This window comes from Siniperca chuatsi, linkage group LG23, assembly GCF_020085105.1.
Source record: "Siniperca chuatsi isolate FFG_IHB_CAS linkage group LG23, ASM2008510v1, whole genome shotgun sequence".
Taxonomy (NCBI): domain Eukaryota; kingdom Metazoa; phylum Chordata; class Actinopteri; order Centrarchiformes; family Sinipercidae; genus Siniperca; species Siniperca chuatsi.
In genome coordinates, this window is record NC_058064.1 from 17,174,214 (window position 1) to 17,199,209 (window position 24,996).

The following is a 24,996-nucleotide window of genomic DNA, read 5'->3' on the forward strand; positions in this document are numbered from 1 at the left end:
AGTACTATGAATAATTTGCAGATACTTTTCAGCACCACTCTGTGCAGATTATAAAAAAGGGTAAATGGCAACAGATTAGGAACGGATCAAAGGTCACTACGTTTCTCTCCAGATTAATTTGCAGCTGGAGTTCAGCCCTTAGTTTTAGTCCACTTGTGTCTCAAACAGCTTCACATCTGACTAGTTCTGTTTCATCAAGCAGAATGAACCAAATGGTCTTTGTACCTAGCACTGGTCTTTGGCTACAATTCACAATAAAGGGATCCGTAGAATTGCATCTGATATAGACATGACAATCTGATATGTGTGAATGAGCACCCAACATTGTACAGTTCTACTCTCTGAGTTATGTCTAAAAATCCATTATAACCAGTGACACAATCTAAGCTACTGTAGTCATGTCAGAGTCATGATAAAGTGACATTTGAGTGAAGTCTGAGTTCCATCAAGAACAAATTAAAACAAAGTCAGTCTGTCATATTAAACTTAGATTATGAGTAGAAAAGGGGCTCCAAGCTGTGGACTTCAGTCATTCCATCTGTTTTGAAATGAAAACTGACCAAAAATTAGCTGTTAAAACCGAACCCTCAGTACAACTGGAAGAACGTAGTGGGCAATGGGAGCCTTGCTGTTTAACAAAATATTTTTGGCTTTGCTGCTTATAATCAAATATATACTTGACATTCACCTTTTTTGGATCATTCCACTAATTGTGAGTACCAAGCTACGCAAACCAAGCTTCCAATTTTGGACGCAGTACCTGTCTGCTGTTGGGTCATAAAGGCAGGGATCACCGGGTACAGCAAGGACTAACCTATCCTCCATGTTGTTTTGGCGGTTCCATCCAAATCCGTGAACCATAGAGCCCCACTGCTCTGTTCCAGGGTTAGGGATTGTGTCAACAAAACAGAATAGCCAAAACAGCAGAACAAGTTGTGCATGCTGCGTAAGATGATCGAGTTCTTGGTGAAATAGTCTAAGCCCAAGTCTGAGTCTTCAATATTCAAGTCACTACAACAATGCAATAAGGACACAGCTAACGTCATAAGCCCTGAATCATCAACTGTGATGCCACAACGCCTGGACAGAAAAACCTAAATCAGGAAATCGGTATTCGCCAGCTCACAGTGCAGCTGCAGTTTTCCCTGAGCACTTCTCAACTGGGTGCAGCTTGACGATGCGAAAAGGTGAGATCATGGCTTCTTTAGAGGGGGAGGGAACAGCGGCAGGCAAGCAACAGCTTCTCCATCTTGGAATCTGTCTCCACACAGGCCAAATACTCTGAGGACCCATGTGGGAGGCAGTTAAATATCTCAGAGATGGTTTGCAACCTTGAAACTGCACTGCGCTGCTTGTGGCTCCTTAGTTTGGGAAGTCAAATAGCAAGCTATCATCTATTCTCAACTGGAGGCCATTTTCCAGTAAATACCTCTATCTGTCCTATCCTATCCTAAACCTGCTGCATGTTTCATAGTAACCTGTATATGTGTCCCTTAAAGGGTGATTGTTATAAAAACCTTATAAAGTAAGAAAATAATAAACAAATCAGAATCTTTCAGACAATAAATAAGTTGTACAATGACATCCACTCCGGGGTTTTTTTAATAAAGGTTTACAATCTCTACTTTCTGATAAACTTAAGTGGATGGTGGCTAATCTGTGTCTGAGAACATATCTGACCCTCTTTGTGCAAAATACATAAATCGCTCACTCATGTTTCCACATCTCAACAGTCGTATGGTACTTTTAAAGCACTTCTTAAAGCACAAACAGACAAACAAGCCCATAAGGACATATAAAATGTCTTAAGGTGCTATATGTAGTGTTTTAACTTGAATAAATCATTGTCACATTAGTTTGCTACATTAGTAAAATTACTGTAAACAGATCAGGTCATCACTAAGAAGGCCTATCAGCCTCTACGCTGCTTTTGAAGGGAAATCCGCTGGATTGCTTTATGGCACGTAACAGGAAGAGGGTGCTGTTCTTCCAGAGCAAGCCAAGCCAAAGCATTCAGAGATTTTGGTGATGGTGGAAATAAGAAGAAACAAGGGGTTATGGGAAATGGGGTCTTAATGTAGCGAAACGCTTGCACAATTAATAGCTGTAAATTTGCACGACGTAGAGGCAACCAATGGTCTTAACCGTGGTCTTATTTATTTAGAGTAATTATACCAAAGTAGCAATATCAATTTGACAATGATGTTTGCTTTTTAAAAGTTACACATACTAACTTTAAAATGAACAGTAATAATAAAAAATAAAACAATCCAGTTGCCAACAGTCAAACCTAATTTGGAAAAAAGCTAAATAAAGTGGCGCAGGAAAGACCAGATTCAAGAGGGAAGTTGATGTTGACTGACAATGAATAATACGATACCATTGGCCCCACCGTGAACCACCAATTACTGCTCAAGCTCACAGCAGTCGACACCCATTTATCATTAAACAGCAACCAACCACAGCCAGCCGTACAAACATCCTCAATGAGAGTCAGTGGCTGTGCTGTTGCTGTGGCAGGAGGAATCCTACGCGGCGTCCCGGTGGGTGGGTGGTGGTCGTACAGTATGGCGCTGTGTGGCTTGAATCGGTGGGGTGGCGGTAAAGTCCTCTGCTCTCCCAAGAGCAGGGCAGGGAACTGGCTGGGGGGGGGGGGCGCATCCAAGTGGAAATGCAGTGAGGAGAGGGAGAAAAGAAGAAGAGGGGGATCCTCTTCCTCTCCTGTCGTCCTCCGTCTCACTGCCTCACAGCGCTGTGGCCTCCCAGCTGGTTCCCCGCGGGACCTGGCGTCACTTGGTCTCTGTGAGCACTGGGGAGGGAACCGCTGAGGGATGTGGCCGGTTCAGCTCGGCCCCTGCAGCGGGAGAAGAAACTGCAGACGCCAGACTGCAGGGTGTGACCGGTCCAGTTACACCTGAGAGACAGAGAGAGAGTCAGCAGATGGATCAGCAGCATATAATTAAAATGTTCTATATTTACTGTTGCTATGCTTTTCATTCTCGCACCGCGCATGTGTAATTTACTATGATAACAGTGGCAGATTTGCCACTCCAAATTCTTAGTAATTTTTGAAACAATGTGTCCTTGATTTCAAACAGAGGTAGACAAAAGCACTACTATAACTTCACATTTCTAGCCAGTGACAGTTGAGTTTGCCAGCTAAAACAACAACTTTGGCTGTATTTGATCAGCTGTAGCTAGCTAGCTACTTAAGCTAACATTAGCTTCATGAGTTGGTTGAAAAGGCAGTCTCTGGCTGACATTTTAAAGTTTCAAGCATACTCATTTTAAAATGACAATCTTGTAAAGGGGTCTAAAATATGCACTTGATGGCTTCATACATGATATCATGCTAAAAGACTAAGGCTAAAGCTAACAGGTCCCAGGCAAAAAGTTGTGAAAAAGTTGTAGAAGACATAGAAACAGCATTGCTCCTATATTGCAGTGTAGAGCCAGTTAGTCCTAGTATTATAAGTATGACAAGAAAAAATTACAATTAGACTTATTTAATTCTAAACACTATTTTGCTGCTTAGCTTACATACTTTGATAAGCAAGAGGTTAGATTTATACTTTATTGTTTGTATTTTCAAACAGTATGTTTTACTTTTAACATCACAAGAGAAAAGGATGAGGACTAACCAATGTGCATGTCACATTATCTCAGATAATGAGATTGGCTGGGGTTGCTGGAGTGTAAACTTCCCGAATCCAATAGAGCAGGACAGAGCTGCTAAAGTTAGCCTACACTCTGATAAAATAGCATTCAGGATTGACTCCCACACAGTGTGGAAATACTAGACAGTGCATGTGCTATTGTGAAAGTGTTTTTTTTTTATTGTAATCTTTAACCCCACAAAATAATGCAGTATGAAATGCTCCTTGGTCTTGAAAGTAACGCTGGTTTAGCAGGTAGTAAACTAGTTAGTCGGACATGCTAACGTCTGCAACCAACGTAAGAGCAGACAAACACACTGTTTAATCCATTCCCTGCATTTTTGCTCATGTTTTGGTTTTGGAAAGGCTAAAAAAAAAAAAAAAAAACCACAGAGCATCTTACTACAGCCCCATGCACACCACTTCAGCTTGTAGGGAAATCCAAATTACAGGACTGCGGTGCCTATTTACGGTTGCTAAGCTAGGATGGGACAATTGTGGTTCGGGGGTTAAGCGAATGATCAATTCTTTAACTTTTTGTAATACACATATGTTCTCTTCACTTTCTGGTGCTACTGATAGAACTGACTCATACTCACATTCCTTGCGAGGAGCTGCTATGTTGTTGTCTATGGAAGAGCTTTTGCTGGCAGCCGCGTTGGTGCTCTGGCTCTGCGCCGCCTGGCCGGTGTTTTGGCTCTGAGCTGGCTGGTTGTGCCCTGCCTGGCTCTGGCTCTGGGCAGGCTTCTGCGTCTGGCTCGCCCTGGTAGGCGGGTTGGAAGCGTCCATACTGCTCCCCATGCTGCTGCCAAGCTGCAGCCGCCTCATGTGTCGAACCACGGCGGTGGCATTGAACGCTTGCTGGAGAGAGGAAGGAAATGGGGAGATGAAAAGAAAAAATAGAAAGCTCTCACTTTGCCTCAACTTTTGCGTATCATAAAAGCTGTTGGGATTAAAATGCTAGTGAAAGAGCATTTAAATAGCATCTTGTTTATTATTATTATGTGTCTCTTGTTGAAATAGGATGTTTTGGTACAGCGAGGGAGAGAGAGGATTTTTTAATATTATGTCACTGAAACAATCAAAAAAGTGATTTTTCATTTCATAGTGACTTTCAAGTTGCAGACCAGAATCTGTTTTTAATGAACTGGCACTATTGCAAAAATACTATGATATGGTCTTCTGTTGCAGTTTATCTTCCATTAAAAACATCTGAGGTTCAAATATTACACGAACTGGATGTAGACAAGTCTGCAGATTACTCTCTCTTCTTCTAAGAGCTTTGGGAGAAAAGTGGATTCTTGATCATATGGCGGGCCAGGTTTTTACTACAGTATGATTCATTTTCTAAAAACACAGACAATCGTTTGAGTTTGAGTCGTACTGGAGTAATACAAGAGTCTGCTGCAACAGAGCCAAACCACAAAGAACAAACTGCAGTAAACAACATTTACCCTCCATTTGCTCTTGGCGAAGTTCTTTCTGATCTGTCGGCTGACTGACTCATGGATGTTCTTGCAGAGTGCTGTATCCCCGGCGATCCTGATACACACACACACACACACACACACACACACACACACACACACACACAAATTCTCAGTTAACACTTCTGACTGTACATCAATATCTATATTGATTTTATACCTTTTTGTTAGTCTGTGTATGACATTCTGTGTGTGTGTGTGTGTGTGTGTCTGCGCGCGTTTCTCACCAGGGGTGTCTGAGTGCCTGGTCACAGGTAAAACGCTTGGCTGGATCTTTTTCCATCAGACTGCCAATGAAATCCTTGGCTGGAAGAAAAAAAAACATCAGAAAGGCCATAAAACGTCAATAACCGTAGACACACAAACATCATACCAACTTTAAACAGCATTTTGAAACAATTCTCAGGGTTCGATCCCCTGTGCCATTGGTGTGTGTGTGAAGGTGCATTAGCTATTCTTTCTGATAAGCAGTTGGCACCTTGCCATCAGTGTATGAATGGGTGAAAGTGATATGTAGTGCAAAGCGCTTTGAGTTGTCGGAAGACTAGAAAGGCTATATAAATGCAGTCCATTTACCAAATAACACTGATAATCTTTGACATTTCAGTCAGTCTGAATTGCTTGAGCAATTGACGGAGCGCCAGTTGTTGCTGGTGTCTGTGAAACATAATCTGGTATCTGTAAAACATAAGCTCTCCAAAAAACAAGACTAAGAGTCTTCAGCCATGCTAGCAGCTCTGTGAGGCTGTACTTATGCACAGCGGTGCTTTGTGCAAAATGCTAACATCATTATGCTAACATGCTGATGTTTAGCAGGTATAATGAGCAGATTATACTATGTTTACCATTTCCACCATCTTAGTTTAGCATGTTAGCATGCTAACATTTGCTAATTAACACTAAACACAAAGTACAGCTGAGGCTGATGGGGATGTCTTTAGTTTTGTAGGTATTTTTCATAAACCAAAGTATTGGAAAAATAAAAATTTTGACCTGATGATGACGCTAGAGGAAAAGTCAAGGGATCACCAAAGTCATTAAGATTCATCTTCTGGGAATCATGAATGTCTGTATAAAATTTCATGCCAATCCATCCAATTCTTGTTGAGATATTTCAGTCTGAACCAAAGTTGTGGACCAGCCGGCTGACACTCATCCCCAGAGCCATGCCCATAGCATGGCTAAAAACTGTTTTGATATTAGTTTGACAACAATATCTTACTGAGTTTGGTTTTCAAAGGGTTAAAAGGGTTGAAAAGTGTCACCACATTGTTCCATCTTCAGTTGAGGTGAAAATCATCCCAAAATTGGATTTATGAGGTTCTTACAAAATAGCAGAAATCTGCAAAATGAAACTACCTGTAGTCTGGCAAACTGATTTCCATTTGTTCTGAGCTCCATCTGCTATATTTGCTTCAAGAGGAAACCTGACACTTTTGGAAACACAAGGCTTTACCTGACAGCACATAAATGCTATTTTATCCCCATCTACACACACACACGTACGTGCGCACACACACACACACACATACACACACACACACACACACGTCCCGAACAGGTTTCCAGCAAACACAAAGCTGGTTTTACTGCCAGGCTTCACACATAGCTGTGGTGGTGACCCCCCCCGCCCCACACACACACACACACTCCCAAATACATTCATTCCAGGCAGATGACATCAGAGGCCGTGACGGAGAGGTGGTGTGTGGTCCATATGTGCCACATGGTGGATGAAGGAGGAGAAGGAAGACAAAGGCTCACCTGAGTCCGATATGTCGTCCCAGTACGGCGCGTCAAACTCGTAGTCTGCTTTCAGGATCTGTTCGAACAGCTTGGAGTCGTTTTCATCGTAGAACGGAGGGTAACCACACAGCCTGCAGACAAGAGGTTTACTCAGTCAGCCGTTCATTCTGTGATTCACTTAAGTCATGCATTTAGTTAACTTTTTTCATTCATTTAGTCTATTCCTCATTCAGTCATTGATTGATTTATTAACTCAGTCATTTCATACTATACAATACAAGTTATTCATTTGTTCATTTACTAATTGATTTAACTACTAATTCAGTCAATAAATAATTCATTCATTCATTCACTTATTTATTAAATCATTTATTTAGGGCTGAAACTATTAGTCGGTTAATTGATTTGCCAATCCACAGAAAAATAATCGGCAACAATACTGATAATCAATTAAGTCATTGTTTTCAAGAAAAATGCTCACTGTTTCTTGTTTTCAAAATGTAAGGGTTTGTCGCTCTTCTCAGTTTTTTATCACTGTAAATTGAACATTGTTGGGTTTTGAACTGTTGGTTGGACAAAACAAGTTAATTGAAGATGCTAACTCTGGGCATTTTGTACTATTTTCCCATTCCAGTTTAATAGACTAAACTATTTATCGTAAAAGTAATCAACAGATTAATTGATAAAAATAAAAAACAAAAAACGATAGCTGCAGCCCTGCATTCCAGATGACTGACAAAACCCGAAAAGCCACAGATACGGTCTGGGTAATATTTCAATATTATTTTATTGTCTGAAGTGATTTATAGCAAAATCAGAATATTCTGATATCCAATTCAACCATAAAGCCCAGCCCTGCTCTGGATGTAAAGGGTTTCTTTTAATTGTGTAAGTTCGTTAATGGTGTCTTGCCCGTTGGTCACCGCGGTGGTTAAAGTGACAGCCCCTTTACTCGTACTCTTGCCAGTAGTTGGCTGTATCACCTTAATCAGGTTAACGTGAGATTACTGGTTCCCAGTGTTGGTAAACACAAATTAACTGAAGCTCCGGTCTGATTCTCCTGCTGCTCAACCAAAAACATAATCTTCACCTCATTACTAAAGTTCTGGATGCACCAAGAGATTTTCATAAAAACTCATTAAAATGCCGTTCTCCATCGATACACACACACACACCCACACGCACAAAAGGAATTAAAAAAAACACACCGGGACGAAAGGAAGAAAGATTGCCGTGATGCCGTGAGAAAAGAAAGGCTTTCCGTTTGTTTTTCTAGTTTCTCATTTGGTCAAAGACTCACCTGTCACTCAGCTAACCCTCCACTCCATCGAACACACTCACAACACACACACACACACACACACACACACACACACACACAATCAAACACACACATCAAGAAGAAACTTAGGTTCTGCCTGGTGTGAAGAGATGCTTCCCTTGTGTTTTCCTGCTTTCACGTTTGGTTGGAGACTCAGCTGCGCTGACCATCCATCCCACTGAACACGCACGCACGCACGCACGCACGCACGCACACACACACACACACACACAGGGTCCCAGGTGATTATTATGGCTGATTACCTGATGTGATCTTTCCACCCGAGCAGCAACTAAAAGCTAACAAGGTCTGAATCCCAACGCTAATTGTGCTAATTGCCAGCAGGGAGTCTCTCTCTCTCTCTCTCTCTCTCTCTCTCTCTCTCTCTCACACACACACACACACTTTCTCCACTGAGAAGGCAGCTGTACAAAAACCTCCTTTTAATCACTTTTATAGATAAAGCTTAATTTGACATGGTTTCCAGACATATAAAGACACACACAGACAAACACACATACTCTGTGACACACACAGACACACCAATGTATATAAAAAAGAAAGAGAGCGAGAGAGAGACTTTCACATCACAGTCACATCACAGACCTGGTAGACACACGAAAGTTCGCGTGAGGAAGTTCCTTCCTCTCTGCATCCCATTAACCTGCTGCTGACCTCTGATCTGACCTCACGCTCAAGATAATGATGTCTCTGTCAGGTGCAGCACACAGACACACACACACACACACACACACACACACACACAAATGAAATGGAGATGCAGATGGAGAAACACACACCTTAAAACAATTAAAGTGGTGGCTTCGGGCGTCAAAAGCACTGTACAAACATTAGTGGTCATGCTCATATATAAACATGCATATGGGGGAAGAAAACGATGATGCACATAACAGTAAGCTAAGCACAAAGATATTGTAGTTATTACTGTTCTCATACACTCAAACGTGCACACACACACACACACAAGTGAAAGTGTGTTTGTGGTGGCAAGAGGTGGGGGTGACGAGGCAGAAGAAAAACAAAAAGCAGAGTAAAGAAGTCTAGCCTTCAGCTCCATGTCCATACAAGGCCATTCAGCAGAGCTCCATCTGGCTCTGATGACGGCACACAAGCAACATCATCAACACACACACACACACACACATACACTGGCAGGGAAAAATCAACATGTCGGACCAATGTAAGTATTTCAAGTGCAGCCCCAGAGCAGAGTGTGTGTCATATGTGTGTCTGACTCTTATTTTCAATAGATGTTGCACTGTTACAGATTCCTACGTGAAGAAGAAGACAGATGTCTAAGCAGAGCTGTTTTCAATTGATTTGATGGAGGTTCAAAGGGGGAGGAGGTGGCCTGGATCCAGCCCTTTGAATCCGGCCACTCCACCGAATTGACTGATTCTGGTCTGGCATCATGACACGAAACAGCGGTTTCTCGGTTGAAAAAGCGATTATCCAATGAGCGCCGCATGGGGGACTAACGATTAGCCAATCAGCACCGCTGGCGGGACTAACGTTGTCAAGCTATGCGTCGGAACCCAGGGGGAGTAATTACAACAAAGGCGACCGCTATAGACAAGATAGACGCTGCTATCGAGGCTGTAAATCGAAAGAAGCCCAATGTCGTAGTTTGTTTTTACTTTGCTCTGCTCCACTCATAAAACCCGGGCAAAACCAGTATGTTGGCTTGGCTATGCATCAGTGTTGATTTAAAATTACGTTAGATTCAGGCGGATATGTTGGTCTCTAGTGATTGGTTAGGGAAAATCAAATCTCCCTCCCCCACGGAAATCAGTTAGAATGGAGGCAATGTCAGACTGAAGATGGAAATGGAGTGTAACGAGTTGACAATTCTGTCTGATATCAGGCAAGGGAGGAGGGCTTCCTTGTGCCTTTTTTTTCAGAAGGTAGCCTATTTTTTGCCCCTTGAAATTATTTTTAGGGGCATTTACTAAACTAAATTAATGTATAATTATTACATTATATTGTCAAACACTCAATTTGCGACACAAAGATTTGTTTTATTTGACAAATAACAAGTGAGGACAAAAAAACCCAAGTTAGTTTATGAGCATTCAAGGGAACTTTTGATCCAAACTCTTAATTTCTGACCAGGCTGCTGTCATGCTGCTGCTGCACTCTCTCTTTCCCCGTCTGCTGTTGTGCTCCTCTACATAAGAGACCTGCATCAGCCAGAACCGGCTACTGTATGGCTACTTTATATTAGGACTACAGGATTATCATATAGGCCTAGCCTTATTCTTGATATTATAATTGGGATTATAATTTCGATTTAATAGAACTGCTATTAGGCCAAATACATCTTTTACAGCATTTTAATAATGCTTATTTTTCAAAACACACCGTAGTTTTGACAGTATAAACTTTACCTCGAATTATGTAACTGTAGCAGCTGAGTGCAGTGCAGTCAGTGCAGATTCCTTTCCTCAGTCACATTACCTGCTCCACTCCCAGGTTACACCAAACATCTATAGTAAAAACTATATCTGTAGTCAAGTCTCCCCTAAAATATTTTGTGTATTGGGTGTATTTTCAGCATCACAGACGCTGATCATAGAAGTATTATAGAAATACAACAGGCAGCAGTGTGTCTCTATGATCCTCCTACTCTTTCGCGACTACACGTTGCTACTTGTCACTTTGATCATGAAGGTGACACTACTCTATAGAGTATATAGGCTACACTATAGTATAGAATTGAGTATTTATAGTATCTGGTTTAGAGAATATTATAGATCCAAGACGAAACTGACAGACGGGCGGGACTGAAAGAAAAAGGCACAATTACAAATCTATCTGCTACTTCAGCACCAGGGACAGCGCCATGGATTTATCAATACACAGCACAGTTAGGCTACTGATATTTCAGAGGCCATAGATTCTAACTTGCACAAACCTCAGTCATACAAAGGATCAATGAGTCAGGCAGACTAGACTAACATATTCAACTAAACAACCTCTCTGCCCCCTCACTCTCTCTGCCACTAGGGGACGGAGAGGGGGTATGGCAGGTTAACAAGGAGGATGCATTTTGGTCATTTGCTAACAAAGGGGATGGCATCCCCCCTCATATCGCCTACTGTGAATATCCACAAATGCGCAAATGACCTCACAACACCAGTTTTGTACTTGAGGGATCCAGTAGTGTGACTTTGTGCACAGAAATGTACAAATGTGAATTTAGCTTATCTTAAATATTTAGATACAAGTGTAAATCCTTTTTTTCACTTCACAAAACCTTATTTACATTTGTAAATCTAATAAAACACAGGTACATTACATTTGCTCTATTTTCACTCCATAAGCTTTTGTTAGAAAATTTCCACTTATTCTGGCTAAGTAGACTTCTGCTCAGGTTAAAGAGGGTGGAGAATAGGCTTTATTCACAGCAGACATCTCGACTTATCATAGTCAGTCGAATGAGTCAAGTCTCGCAGAAAAATAACTTTTGACCAAATTTTTTCTATGGTATCACAACTTATGTCATATAGATGGCATCAATAATGCAACTTCCCAACTTGATTATCTGACATAAAGTGTTAATGTGGTTCCTGGTGAGAAACTCATGTAAACAGTGAATCTGACAACAACTGAAAATGTGGTGATGTCAGTCAGGCTGCTTGGATGAAATCACTTGCTGTACAGAGTGATGTAGTATAAAGAAGAACTGGTACTTACAGGATGTAGGCGATCACCCCAATGGACCAGCAGTCCACTGCCTTGCTGTATGGCTTCTGGGCAAGAACCTCTGGAGCTGAAAGTCAGAGAAAAACCTGGTTAGCCTGGATTACATGTTTTTTGTATTTGCTATATGGATTTTTTACTACTACTGTACTAATGTAACTCCAATTTGCAGTAGCCTGGTGTTTGTTTAAAGAGTAACTAAACCCCAAAACCACTGTTTTCAGCTGAAAACCAATGTATATGAGTATTTAGTAGTGTTGTTGATGGATTCAGGTCCAAATCTTGACATTTTAGTAAAAAGTATTGAAATTCTACATATTGTGTTATATATGCGCGTAGCGACTGCCCTCTACAGGTTGAAACCCGGCTATTGCAATTGAATTTTGCTATTGGCTGATCTGGAGGCAGGTGACGTATATGGAGGCAGCTTTCGTCACCAACCAGTCCCCGCCCTCTCCTATTTGAAAAGTCACATGACACACGTTTCGCTGCTCTGATTGGTTGTAGGTCTGGGCCTGCCTTCAGTCTGCAGGTCCATCCAGCGCAACTCACCAGGCTCACGAAACTCAGATCTGTCAAACTAGGCAGTGCCGATCAAATATGAATCAAGATTCTGTTACTGCATTGCCTATTTCCCGCCTCAAATGTTTTCAGAAACACATTTTAATGTACTGTTTAGCTGTAATTTGAGAAAGTCTCGAAAGACTGGTGAGCAGAGGGTATTTTAATGTTAATAATTAACATAAATTGAGCTGACCTAAGTTATTATAATGAACTGTAGGAATTGTAGGAAGTGGGGCTAAAACCGAGGGCCATAGGATTTGGGCTGCTAATACCTAAAAAGCAATACAGTATTATTATTTTATGCTATTAAATTGGGAAAGACCTCAAATTTGCATTTACCGGCGGTCAAATAAGAGAGGCTGCTTTCACCCAAAAGGGGGCGGGGGCTTGACGCAGGGACAAAGTACCCAGATGTGCTGCTCTCATCTATCCAATTTGTGCCCTCTCCCAGCGCTGCCCACATTGATACTTTTTTTCACGTTCTAGAGGCTTTTTTTTTATTTCCAGGGTAGAGGCACTTCAGCCAAAACCTTGGGGTTTAGTTGCTCTTTAACTAAGCTTAAATCTGGATCGTGTTTTTAGTAGCATATTACTTTCTTGTCAGCTTGAGGTCCAGTTAAAACTGCTGTGCGATTTTTACATGAAAATGTAACTGTTTTATGAGCCTGAACACATAGAAAATACGCATGTCCGTCCAAATTAAAATCACATGTCATTTTGGTTAATGGTGGGAAATTTTCTGCAGCAGCTAAAGGTTCTCACGGCTGCAAATAGTTGTACCTGGCATGAAAAAGACCCGTTACTATCTAACCCAAAGCCAGGATGGACCCAGAACAACCCAAACAAAACAATGATATCATGATTTAGTTGTTAAATCTAAATCTCTTGAAAATACTGTTTTCCTGTATTTCAACATAGGGCAAACTGTTGTTTTGTGAAATCAGACTTCTTTCTAAACTTTTCCTTGCTCTGCTGTTATCATCATAAACTTACTGTTTGTAAGGCAGACCAAGCCTCGGACAGAGCTACAGTAATTACTGACTACAGTGAGCTCACCATAACATCACCTCACACACACATACACACAAGGCTGGATCGAAATAGACTTCACACACACACACACACACACACACACACACACACACACACACAGCAAGATATGAAGAAATATCACTCCTATCTGGAGCAAAATATTTACTTTGCGCACATGTGCTGAATCAGAGTGCTTAGCTTTGTTTATAAGTTTACCCTGACTCATTGTAAAGGTGTGTGTGTGTGTGTGTGTGTGTGTGTGTGTGTGTGTGTGTGTGTGTGTGTGCTGGATTCAGAATTAAGACATTTTTACACACTGAGGTCATTGTACCTGGTGCTCACTACTTCAAAAAGTGAGTTTAGAGTCAAATATGCTAATAGAGTAAATGTAAAAATATGGTAGTAATCTGAAATGTTTTTTTTACTCAATGTAACTTAATTTCTGTTGCTAAATTCTCATTGCTTTGGTATTTCTACACAGCATGGTCTACAAATCACCTGTCAAACACTGGGCAGAACCTCACCATCTTTGGACTTTTTGTTGATATGGTCTGAGTCTGTGTTTTGGTTCTTTTTAGCTGTTCTTTCCAAACTAACTGCTGTTGTTGTTGATTGTGTTGGGCCAAAATGCATGTCTCGTTAACATGAGCTTTCAGATGGTTTGTCTTACTTTTTTGTGGAAGAAAACAACAAACTAAGGTCAATGGTATGTGCTTTTTAAATTGTTGGAATTCTGCTAAGATGAAGACGAACGTAGGAAACAGAATCCTCCATTATAAACTATGTTGTTATATTCTATTTGTAAGGTGCCCTTTTAACATCTGGCCAAGGACAATGGACATGAAATTAGCCTTCTAAGCTCATTTGCTATTTTTTTTTTCTGTTGATCAATGAGCACTGTCCCTGTCAAATAAACTAATAATAAAATGTCACTGAAGACTGTTACAGTGAAGCAGCTGCAGGTGTAATACATATAACAGTACAAACATTTCCAGCACTGATTAAGCAGATTTTTTGGTAGGGCATGTACCATTAAATGGTATCACAACATTCTTAATTTAACGTAATTTCAGTTGGAACAGGTTGTTGTGGTGAGACATAAGACAGTGAGGGAAGACAGTGAGGGATCAATCTTAAGTGTAAACCAATAGATTAATGTGTTATGGAGAGAAAGGCAATGTGATTTGTCAGGATGATAAAATGGCAGGACTGTTAAAAAACATGGAATGACTGAACTTTTTAGTAACATTAACTAGTGCAGCTTGAGGTCAAAGAATATGCACCATTTTCCAGGAAGTTATAGTTTTCTAGGAAGTTCATGACATCTTTAAAACTTTGTTTTACTGCATTTCATATCATCCAACAATTTATCACACATTACACACTTTCTCCATACTGTCTGGACCTACTACTCATACTGTAGGTGGGTTATTATGATACGTTCAATTTATATTTAGGTTCATGCATTATTGTGAACTGGCATCAGTTAATGAACGGACCTCAAGTCGTAGTAAATATAACGGCATTTGCTGACACATTCAACAGTAGTCCCACAGCCTTTGTGAACATGCCAAATTTGATTTCTGTTGGAGAACTCTATGGGCCCAGAGAGGTAACTGTCAATGGAAGCTCTTCATAAGTATAGTAAATCAAAGCATGTGATTGCACATGCACGTACTCATGCTCATCGTTCAGGTCTGGTTTTCATTTGGTGCGCTCTGAGTTATATTTAGACACACATTGTCTGGAGTAGAAATGCCTTGTGGCCAAGCAAACCTCTGCGGGAGGGCGAGGAGGCTGGGGGTCGGGGGTGAAGTCCAACATGAGCTGGATGGGACAGTTGGATGAGAGAGGTACAGAGTGACATATGACGAAAGAGAGAGGGAAAAGAGAGAGGAATTGACGCGAGGATCTGACCATTTAAAGTCAAATCTTGGCTGGTGTGATTTTTTTTTTGAGTGAGTGCATATCTGAGTCATTAGTACCTGCAGTTTTGTTGAAGTTAAATTTGATAGGTTTTTAAATAAAAAAATTAAGAAAAGCAAGCAGATTATGAGCAGCTGATACAACTTCTAAAAATACTGAACGGTTACACAATATGTACTCCAGCTGGGTTTAGTAAAGTTGGCCTGTTGGGGGCGCTACAAAATCAATTTCAAAAGTTCAACATTTTAATTGAAACTGTTATTTATGTACCTGTCTGTCTGTATTTCTATGAGATATCTGTTTATGTGCAAGTTTGTGCGATGTTTGTCAGAAAGACCAGTCTGTTTATGTTCCAACATGGAAGTGTGTGCAGCCAACACTGAACATCTGTCTCTTCAAACAACAACACACAAAACACGCACACACACACACGCACACAGAAATGGGCGCACACACACACACACACGGGCAGATGCACTCAACTGCACACACAAATGCATGAAAAAAAAAAAAAACATGTGAAAAGCATGTGTGTGTTTGTGAGGTACACACAGATTTGACTATTTGAACCACACACACATATGAGCACACACGCATACACACACACACACACACACACACACACACACACAGATCACAGTGAATGAACAAAGATGATGCAGGAAACATAAATGGTGTCAGATGGAAACAACTTGTGTTCTGTTGAATTGACGCCTGCAGAAATCCAAGTACATACAGCTCGTATTTACACTAACATGTAGTGACATAATGAAAAATAAAAGCTTGTGTGAGCTATGACTTCCATCACAAAACCATGACACTGATATAAACACAAAATTAGTTGCCAATTCGCTAAACCAATCATAGCATAGCAACTGTAACTAGGCACAGCAAGTCTGACAAGCTTTGGATTTCTCCACATGTTGAAGTGGTGTGCACAGAGCAAAAATACAAGAGTAAAAAAACTTTTGGAGGCCAGGGAAGACTGACTAACTTACCCACGTATCCTGGCGTGCCGCAGGCAGTGGACATGACATCACCACTGCCCTCCATCTTGGAAAGACCAAAGTCGCTGATCATGATCTTTGACTCGTCTTGGGGATTAAAATACAGCAAGTTCTCTGGCTGGAGGAAAGAGACAGAGAGAAAGAACGAGAGAATGAAGTGTTTTTATTACATTTTTGTGGTTTTCATTGGTTTTAAACTCATGGTCATTTTTTAACGTCTCATGTAAGAGAAAAATCTGAGCAGCTAAAAAAGAAAATGACAGACACAGATCTCTTTCCTTCCTCATTTTACAAAGTGCTGGTTTATGGAGGTTGCTCTGACCAATCCCCTGTCTTCCAACAGCCGGCACGCGCCACACAGACCCACAATGCACGGCATGTGTCGAGCCATTGCCCTTATTGCTGCAGTAAATTATTGGCTGTCAAGTGAGAACGAACCACTCATGTGTATTTAAAATGTGGGAGGGGAGTGTGTGTGTGTGTGTGTGTTACCTTCAGGTCTCGGTGTACGATGCCCATCTTGTGCAGGTAGTTCACAGCGTCCAGGACTTGTCGGATCAGCGTGCTCGCATCCTTCTCCGTGTAGAAACCCTTTTCCACGATTCGGTCGAACAGCTCGCCGCCGGACACCCTGCAGAATGGGAAGGAGTGTTAGCGTGTGTGTGAGTGCATGTTTGTTAGAAACATTGGCATGCATACACACAATCTGTCGCGCACACATACACACATAGCGGCAACCAGTGAAGGGGGGGGGGGTTGCTGGGTCGAGATTTCTGGTAATTTATGAGCTGTAGATGTTTCCAGCCAAGAGTGTGTGGAAGCTGTGAGCCATGTGCTACCTCACACACAAACACTTACACACACACACACACAAAACACTCATATACCTTGCAGTGTTTAACATACCTTGTAACATGTTCATGTTATTTTTGAAAGTGTGATAAAAGTTAAAAAGGGAAATGCATTCTCATATATTCCCAATTGGATTTTACAAATGTCCTGACTTTTCTCTGTTTCATATGCCGCACCCAAAATTCCAGAATATTCCTAGATTAGTCCTTATTTGTGAGAGTTTGTGTCTCTGTATGCCATAAAGATGAGAACATTTCACATGTTTTAAGTGGAGATGATTAAAAATCTCCCCACAAATAACTCTAAAATGAGGCAGCTATACTTCCTTCGTGTGCTGATCTTAACACCTTTTTTGCAGCTTCTTTGAGGTAGAAATTATGAACCATAGTGAAAAAAAGACATCTGAACTTAGTACTTTTGGTCTATTTTCAATGTAAAATCTGCTCTTGAAAAGAGACAAAGCTCCTGCTAAGGTGGTGAAATATTCTGACACATTTGCAGTGCAGCTCTGTGTACGCAGACAGAATGAAACCCATCAATGCCAGGAAAAAAAAAACCTCACATTTGACCCAAGAAAAACACTTAAAGAAGTCAGTCTGCAATTTCTCCCCTCTGGCAGATTCTTTCAATATTTATGTTTATGTTTTATGACTCCAGACCACATGAAATGACTTGTTCAGGTATATATACACACAGCATGTACAGATGGGAACTGGCTCAGATGGGAACAGTTGGCTGTACAGACACAGAGCTCCCCCTGCTGGAGGATAACCTCTTCCTTCACCTCACAATATCATCTCATCTAAACGTTTGTATGTTAATGTGGACTATTTGCAATACAAATTGTAGCAAAAAGTGCCAACATTAAGTACAGTAAGTAGCATGTAAGCAGCAACTGCAGCAACACAGCAGCAGTAATTGTAATATTAGTAATAATAATAATAATAATAATAATAATAATAATAATAATAATGGTAGTAGTAGCAGCAGTAGTAGTAGTGATAGTAGTAGTAACCAACCAACCTTGTAGTATTTTCTATATACTGCATGTATTTATAGCATAATGAAGGACACACACACAAACACACATACAGAGGCATTTGTACACCCTAATACACATCAGTGGCTACAAATGTGCACATACAACACCACAAACACACAAGAATGCACAAAAGGCAAACGTGCACGCACACACGCACGCGCACAGTTGCACGGCGTATCTGTGGGGCGTCGTCACGGCGACAGATCAGATTAGAGCCTGTGGAAGTTAAATTCTAATGAAGTTTCTGAAAAAAGAGATCAGAATTAATTGCTAATCCTCTCTGTCTTCAAAGATGGCAGCGACTCGATGGGTTTCAGATGCAGTCATGTCTGGGAATGACAAGAAAGGGCTAAACACACACACACACACGGCAAAAGGGAGATCAGCCACCAGGCTGCATGGTTGCGTAACCGTTTGCGTAAGGAGACCATGGCAATCAGACAGGAGCACCCACTCAAGAACACACTGGGACACACACACACACACACACACACACACATGCACAAGCACAGATATGCAGATGCGAGGGCAGGACCACACACACATATGAAATACAAAAAAACATGACAAGCATGAAAAACACAGAGGCACACATACAAGGTCACACACATACACACTCACACACATCAAAGGCAGCCAGTAAAACAAGGCTGAAGGATTGTCAAATTACCTCCGTTCAGCTTTTCTTTTGAGACACAATTAAAAAAATCTCAAAACATTCAATATGAAGGAGGTCAAAGGTCACACCACCGTGACAATTCATTAATGTCCTAGGCTGTGTTCGCTCTCTACTTATTATGGTGCACTATATTTACTATTTTTTTATTTGAGAGTAAACTGTGTTCTCTACACCCTCAAAAATGTCACAATGGAACAAAAAAATAATGTATATAGCATGTACATTACAATTTTCTGCATTTTATTGATGAGAAAATGACTGCGACTCTACAGCTGTCAGTGACGATGCATAATGATGATGATTGCAAGTGCCTTTTATATAAGGAGTAATGACTGCGTGAACACAGCTCCAGTCTACATGCACATGCAGCCCAGGGCCAGAAAACATGTTGCTGGTAATGCGATATCTCTGGACATTTTCTGCATTTAGAAAAAAAACACAACTTCTTGGAAAACAGAAAAATTATGTTTTTTAAAGTAAATCCATATGGGACACTTGTCCTCGCATTTTACAGCATGAAACATCTTTTTTTTTTGGGTGTGACCTTTAAAAAAGGCCCTCCACACCCGTGGTCCATCCACACAGATGTTTCCACAATTTAAGCTGATTAAACCTCTTCTGATCACTGTGTGGGGGCGTGTACAGACTGTGTTTTCAGTGGGTGGGCTCCTAATCAGTGCCGGTTTGTGGTGGCTGGGTGGGGTTTCAATTCGGCACAGAATGCGGCACCCTCTATCACTCTTACTGGTTCATGAAGTTTGCTGACCTTATGTAATAGGCCTTTTTCATAGCAGACATTTTGACTCTTCATATGGCACAGCCACAGGTCTTCCTAATAAAATTAACAATAAGATAGCCGCAAGCAGCAATTCCGGGGTTCAAGCACACACAGACTGTTAAAGTTTAAAGCTTTTGATCTGGACCTGGTCAAATGTGACCTAGATGTGACAAAAGCAGTGAAATCTCCCCTTTTCATAGTCTGATTTGTGTTATGCCAAGCAAATGTTTTGCCACTGTAGCGACCCCTAGCGGTTGATTTGAAGGAAACTTTCAGCGCATGTTTCAGGTTCTTATGTAGACATATCCTGGATCCTTTGTGATGATTGGCCCAACGGTTGTTGACTGGGGTCTATTTATGTGCTGAGCCACGCCCCTTTTGAAGTTCATTGGTCAGTATCTTGAAAACTAAATAAGATATCAACAAGCTTTATACAACTTTTGATAAGCTTGGTCCAATGATGATCCACTGAAAATGCATCGGACCTACGGTTTAGGAGGAGATGTCAAAAATGTGTTTTTCAAAAAATCCAAAATTGCGGAAAATGTAGTTAGACGAAATTTAGTGGTCCAAGAGGCTTTTTTTTGTAGAGCACATTGAGCTGGACTTGTGTGAGAAATTTCAAGTCATTCAGACTTAAGGTGTGAAGGGCATGACCTGTTCAAAATTGCATTTTGGGGCCTTAACGGGAACGGGAACGAACAGGAAATGAGCCACCAAAGTAAGAAGGCCACAATCATATTAGTTGTATCATTTTTGCACAAGTTGTTCTCCTGAATTGTCTTCCAGCTTTTAGTTGGTTAAAAATATTGCGTCTTTTTCAGTGTATGTTTGCCAATATCGAGTAATAGATATGTGAGAGAGTAGAATAAAATATCCCCTGAGCTGCATGCTGTTATAGTCTTGCTTGTTTGATGTGTAGTGCTGTAAATGGTGCTGATGCAACTGTCACGATGCTGCTGTTTTAGTTACTTTGTTTTGCACTAATAACTGACATCGGACTGTTTGTGTATGAATTGTAAGATTTAATAGTGGGGTGAGACAAATCAAATCAGATTATAAGAATAACAATACAAACAATGCTGATTTTAAATTTCAAATCATCTTCAGATGCTTGTTTAAAGCACAAAAAATGTTTCTAGGGGTAGAGTCATCTCTGTGTTCCAACTATTGAGGGATGAATTTCAGGTATCAACATTTTTCCATATTAAATGTTGCAACATTTCTCCCTCCTTCCCGCTTCACCAACCCTACATCCATTTCTCCTCCGTCAGCTGCTCTGTTTAGAGGCAGGCAGTCGTATCGCTCTCTCGAGGCGATGGCTGTGCATCATGGCTGACAGCGAAACGTGCTGTTCACCGTGGCAGAGATGAAGAGCCAATACAGTCGTGGGACCTGACTGACTAATCACAGCAGAGAGTCAGAGATCTGACCGGATGATTAGTTGCCATCAAGAGAAGAAAGCCCCACTGTTTCTAAGACTGCACTTACACCTCCAGTTTGTTTGTTCACATAAGTACTATAATTACACTAATTGTACTGTATTAAACTCCTAATCTGTGTTAAAATAACCTGATTAAGACATTAGACATTTAACCAAAATTGATGCTCATTTCATTGCATTGATGTTTAAAGCAATGACCTGTATTCCCGTGTTATCTATCTTCCTTTACCCATAAACCTATTGGTTTTATTGACTGTTACGTCCTGAGAGATTAGAGTTTACCTTTGTTGAACTCTCCGTTCTCTTGTTAGAGGACAGAGGTGCTTGTTCAGATGTTAATTTGATGCTTTCAGAATAATAATAATGGTAAACAAAGGCCAACTGTTATGAACACTAACAAAGAAGCTGACAGTCTGCTACTGTGTCCTGCTGCTTCAGGTTTCCTGAATGCATGAAAAACCAAAGGAGAGACACCAAAAAAAAAAAAAAAAAAAAAAACACACACTGAAAACTATATTAAAATGATACAACATCTAGTCTATTTATTGGCAACATATCCTGTCTAAGGCTTGACGACAGCCTCATCATAGTCAGAAATATTTTGTATTTCATATTTTGAAATACTTTCTTCTGGATTTGTTAGAAGCTAGTTTCTGTCTACACTACATGCATTTTTATCTTTTACTAATATGCAATTCACATTACAAACAGCATCAATATAAAGCCCACGTTGCACTGGGTTGCATCGATTTTCATAGCAGCACGGACTGATTGCCTCCCTGCGGTCGAGGTTACGTAAGACAAGCTGTGATGAACGGTGAACGAAGGAAACGCTGTCAGACTGCATCGATCTGCCACACCGCAATTACACAGAAAATATTCAGAAATCCTGGTTCCTAAATGAGAAACCTGACATCTCAATAAATGCACATTATAACAAATGAGGCTACTTATTACAGTAGTGACTGGTACAAATTCATGCAGCAGAAAGCCTCACTTTCTGATTCATGTTTGCTGAAGCACTGCTTAAATTTGTGCTTAGATAAAAACAATTTGCTGTCACCAGTTACAGCAAATGATGGACACAAATGTTTTCTGTTTCAGCAGATCAGTTGTATAGTGATGAAGCTACTGTGTACAGCTAAAGGAAGAACAGCCTGCAGCACTGAGGCCACATGAAAAGGAAGACTGAACTACTCTCTCTTCTGATGCTTTTACACTGAATCTATATTCTATATTTTAACATGTTTTTCACAGTGAAGCATGTCTTTCTCTGATTCTCTGTCTCAGCATAAGACATGCAGAATCTTAAAACAGCACAATATCTGATATTTTATCACCTTATGAGCTTACTACGGAGAATGACTGTTGTCTATTTACACATCCAGTAGACACAAAGCAACATTGGCATTCATTTAGAGTCGCGTTTCCGGCCAACTAACAACTGTAAGTCCAATATTCACTCTCCTTTTAGCTCTGTTTTGGTCTCCACCAACTCCTGAGGGAAATATTGGGATCTTTAGCTGCTAAATACTTCACTATGTTCACCAGCTACTCTCTAACTTTGTCTGTATGCTGTCTGATGGTGGGCAGATAGTGTACAGTGGGTTTAGCAGGTTTGCTGCCTGCTGCAGCTGGAAAAAATGCTAAGGAGAGCAGTAAGACTGAATCAAAAACAAGGAAGACGCTAAAATGCTGGTGGGAACTGCAGTGACAACCCAGCAGATAAAAATGCAGCTACTTTTATGTTTTGCAACATTTCAAAACTTCCCAACAAATCTCTCATGCTGATAATGCCAAGTGCTGCAATTCTCAAGGTCGCTCTGACATGTTATAAGCCAGAAACTGACCCATATTCCAAAAAGAGATTGTACCTGGGAAAAAAAAAAGATGTGAAGAAGTGAAGAGAGCAGATGGTGTGAGAGAGAAAGAAGGAGGTGTACAGGAGGACGAAAGAGCAGAGGTGGGGTCTTTCCTGCTACTGTCTCTGTTATACTTTGTTAGAATTAAAACTCTTTTGCTCTGAAAGCAATTCATTTGATCTCTCAGAATGAGTGGTATAAAAATGAAACAGCAGGTTGGACATTCAAAACCTCTTGGGATGATGACTTACCGACTCTGAAAACCTGTGCCATAAAGTTTAGAAGAAATAAGTACACAACCAGCAGTATTTGCAATAAACTCAATTGCTGCCAAGACACAGAGTAAACACAGCAAGCAATATTTCAGTAAAACTTCCACTTAAAGTGATGATATTCCCCATTTAAATTTGGATAAAACTCTGCATCTGTAATTTTGGTGGTAATCACCTTTATTTGTCATTGGTGTTATATCCCTTTAATAATGTCTAATGAGAGTAATAATCACTTCCTTCTTATGCAACCTACAGTAGTAAATGTAACAAACAGGTTGTGGCAGCCGGCCAGGAAACAGAAATGCTTTATTCATGACAACAGGAAACTCAATCAAAAAGGATAACATTGTAGATAAACAGCTTAATCAGAGTAAGACCTCTGACTGAAGTCTGGCCAACAGAGGGATTTCAGGTGATGTAACACGCTTCTCAGCAGACATGTTGGAGGAACTTCAGCTCTGCCAACGGCTGAATGTGTTTCTTAATTTACCAGTTGAGTGTCTGAACAGAACATGATAAACCTTTGTGCTCACGGCGGCTGGAAAGTAATCATTTCAGCAGTCATCTGTTATCATTATGTCAGCTTGTTAACCAGCTAGCCAGGCACTAGAGATGGGAATTAGAATCAGAAAAGTCTTTTGCTCAATTCAGTACACACGATTTTACTGCTACAGTCTTATTATTACCAGTAGCTTGGCTAATGTTAGCAAACTTTAAACAAGTAATGTAAAACTAACATTACTGAGTGAGTTCACTGACTTTGTGACTCTTCTCTACTTGTGCTACTGTTACAGTACGTTTTAGCATTTAGCATTATCTCTTAATTACCACTTGTTGCCACAATGACTGCTGTTCAGCAAAAGTTGCTTCAAAGCATTATGGATTTAACCTGTTTTCTGGGCTTTTGGTTGACGACACAAATGCCACAAATGCAAATGTTCTCACCTGAGGTAGAAATACTGTAACAGTTAATGTTAACAGGGAAATAATATTCCTAATGCCTTAAGCCTTACATCTACTGCGGACACATTGCAGTCTGGACTGAAAATGTCCCAATGCACCACTCCTCCCTGCTGCTGAACATAAACACCATTTAATATAAGTGATGTCAGTTACAGATCAGATTAGGTCTGACTTAACTATGTCACAGTGACCTATTTAGGAGACAAATCTACCTTATTAACCTTATTACTGATAATGTTACCACTGTACAGCCACACCACACCAACCTGTTACAGTAGATCTGTTTCTAACACTTTGCCACTAACACTAACACGTTTGCCAGTTTTCCTCCACAGTTGTTACTATTACATTTGTGAGATACTGTAAGCCTTTACAGCCAGTGACAGTGAATTCTGTCTGCTCAGCTATTGTTCTAAAGTTCCTTTGATTTTGTCTGTCCTTTAAAACGCATCATGCTCTGTTTGCTGTAAAACCATTGGAAATAATATGTAAAATCTTCATTTAGGCTAAAATCTGCAATTTTAAACAATCATCTGAGTTAAGTTAGTTTTATTGATTATGACGTACAGCTGCTACATGCATTTCAGAACTAGATCACCGAAAATGCGATGATTTTAATGACAACTGTCTTCGCAACAGTGA

General features: G+C 40.6%; 1 protein-coding gene across 2 annotated transcripts in view; it reads right to left on the reverse strand.

Moving 5' to 3' along the window:
* Nucleotides 1–202: 202 nt before the first annotated feature.
* Nucleotides 203–24,996, reverse strand: part of camk1da (calcium/calmodulin-dependent protein kinase 1Da) — a 66,648-nt gene continuing 41,854 nt past the window's right edge. For both annotated transcript variants that reach the window (XM_044186417.1, XM_044186418.1), the window contains exons 4-11: nt 16,955–17,093; nt 16,454–16,580; nt 11,928–12,003; nt 6,908–7,020; nt 5,371–5,449; nt 5,111–5,198; nt 4,256–4,517; nt 203–2,914 (exon numbers count right to left, since the gene is read on the reverse strand). In XM_044186417.1, coding sequence (XP_044042352.1) covers nt 2,790–2,914; nt 4,256–4,517; nt 5,111–5,198; nt 5,371–5,449; nt 6,908–7,020; nt 11,928–12,003; nt 16,454–16,580; nt 16,955–17,093 — 1,009 coding nt within the window. In that variant the 3' untranslated portion in view covers nt 203–2,789. The remainder of the gene's footprint in view (nt 2,915–4,255; nt 4,518–5,110; nt 5,199–5,370; nt 5,450–6,907; nt 7,021–11,927; nt 12,004–16,453; nt 16,581–16,954; nt 17,094–24,996) is intronic.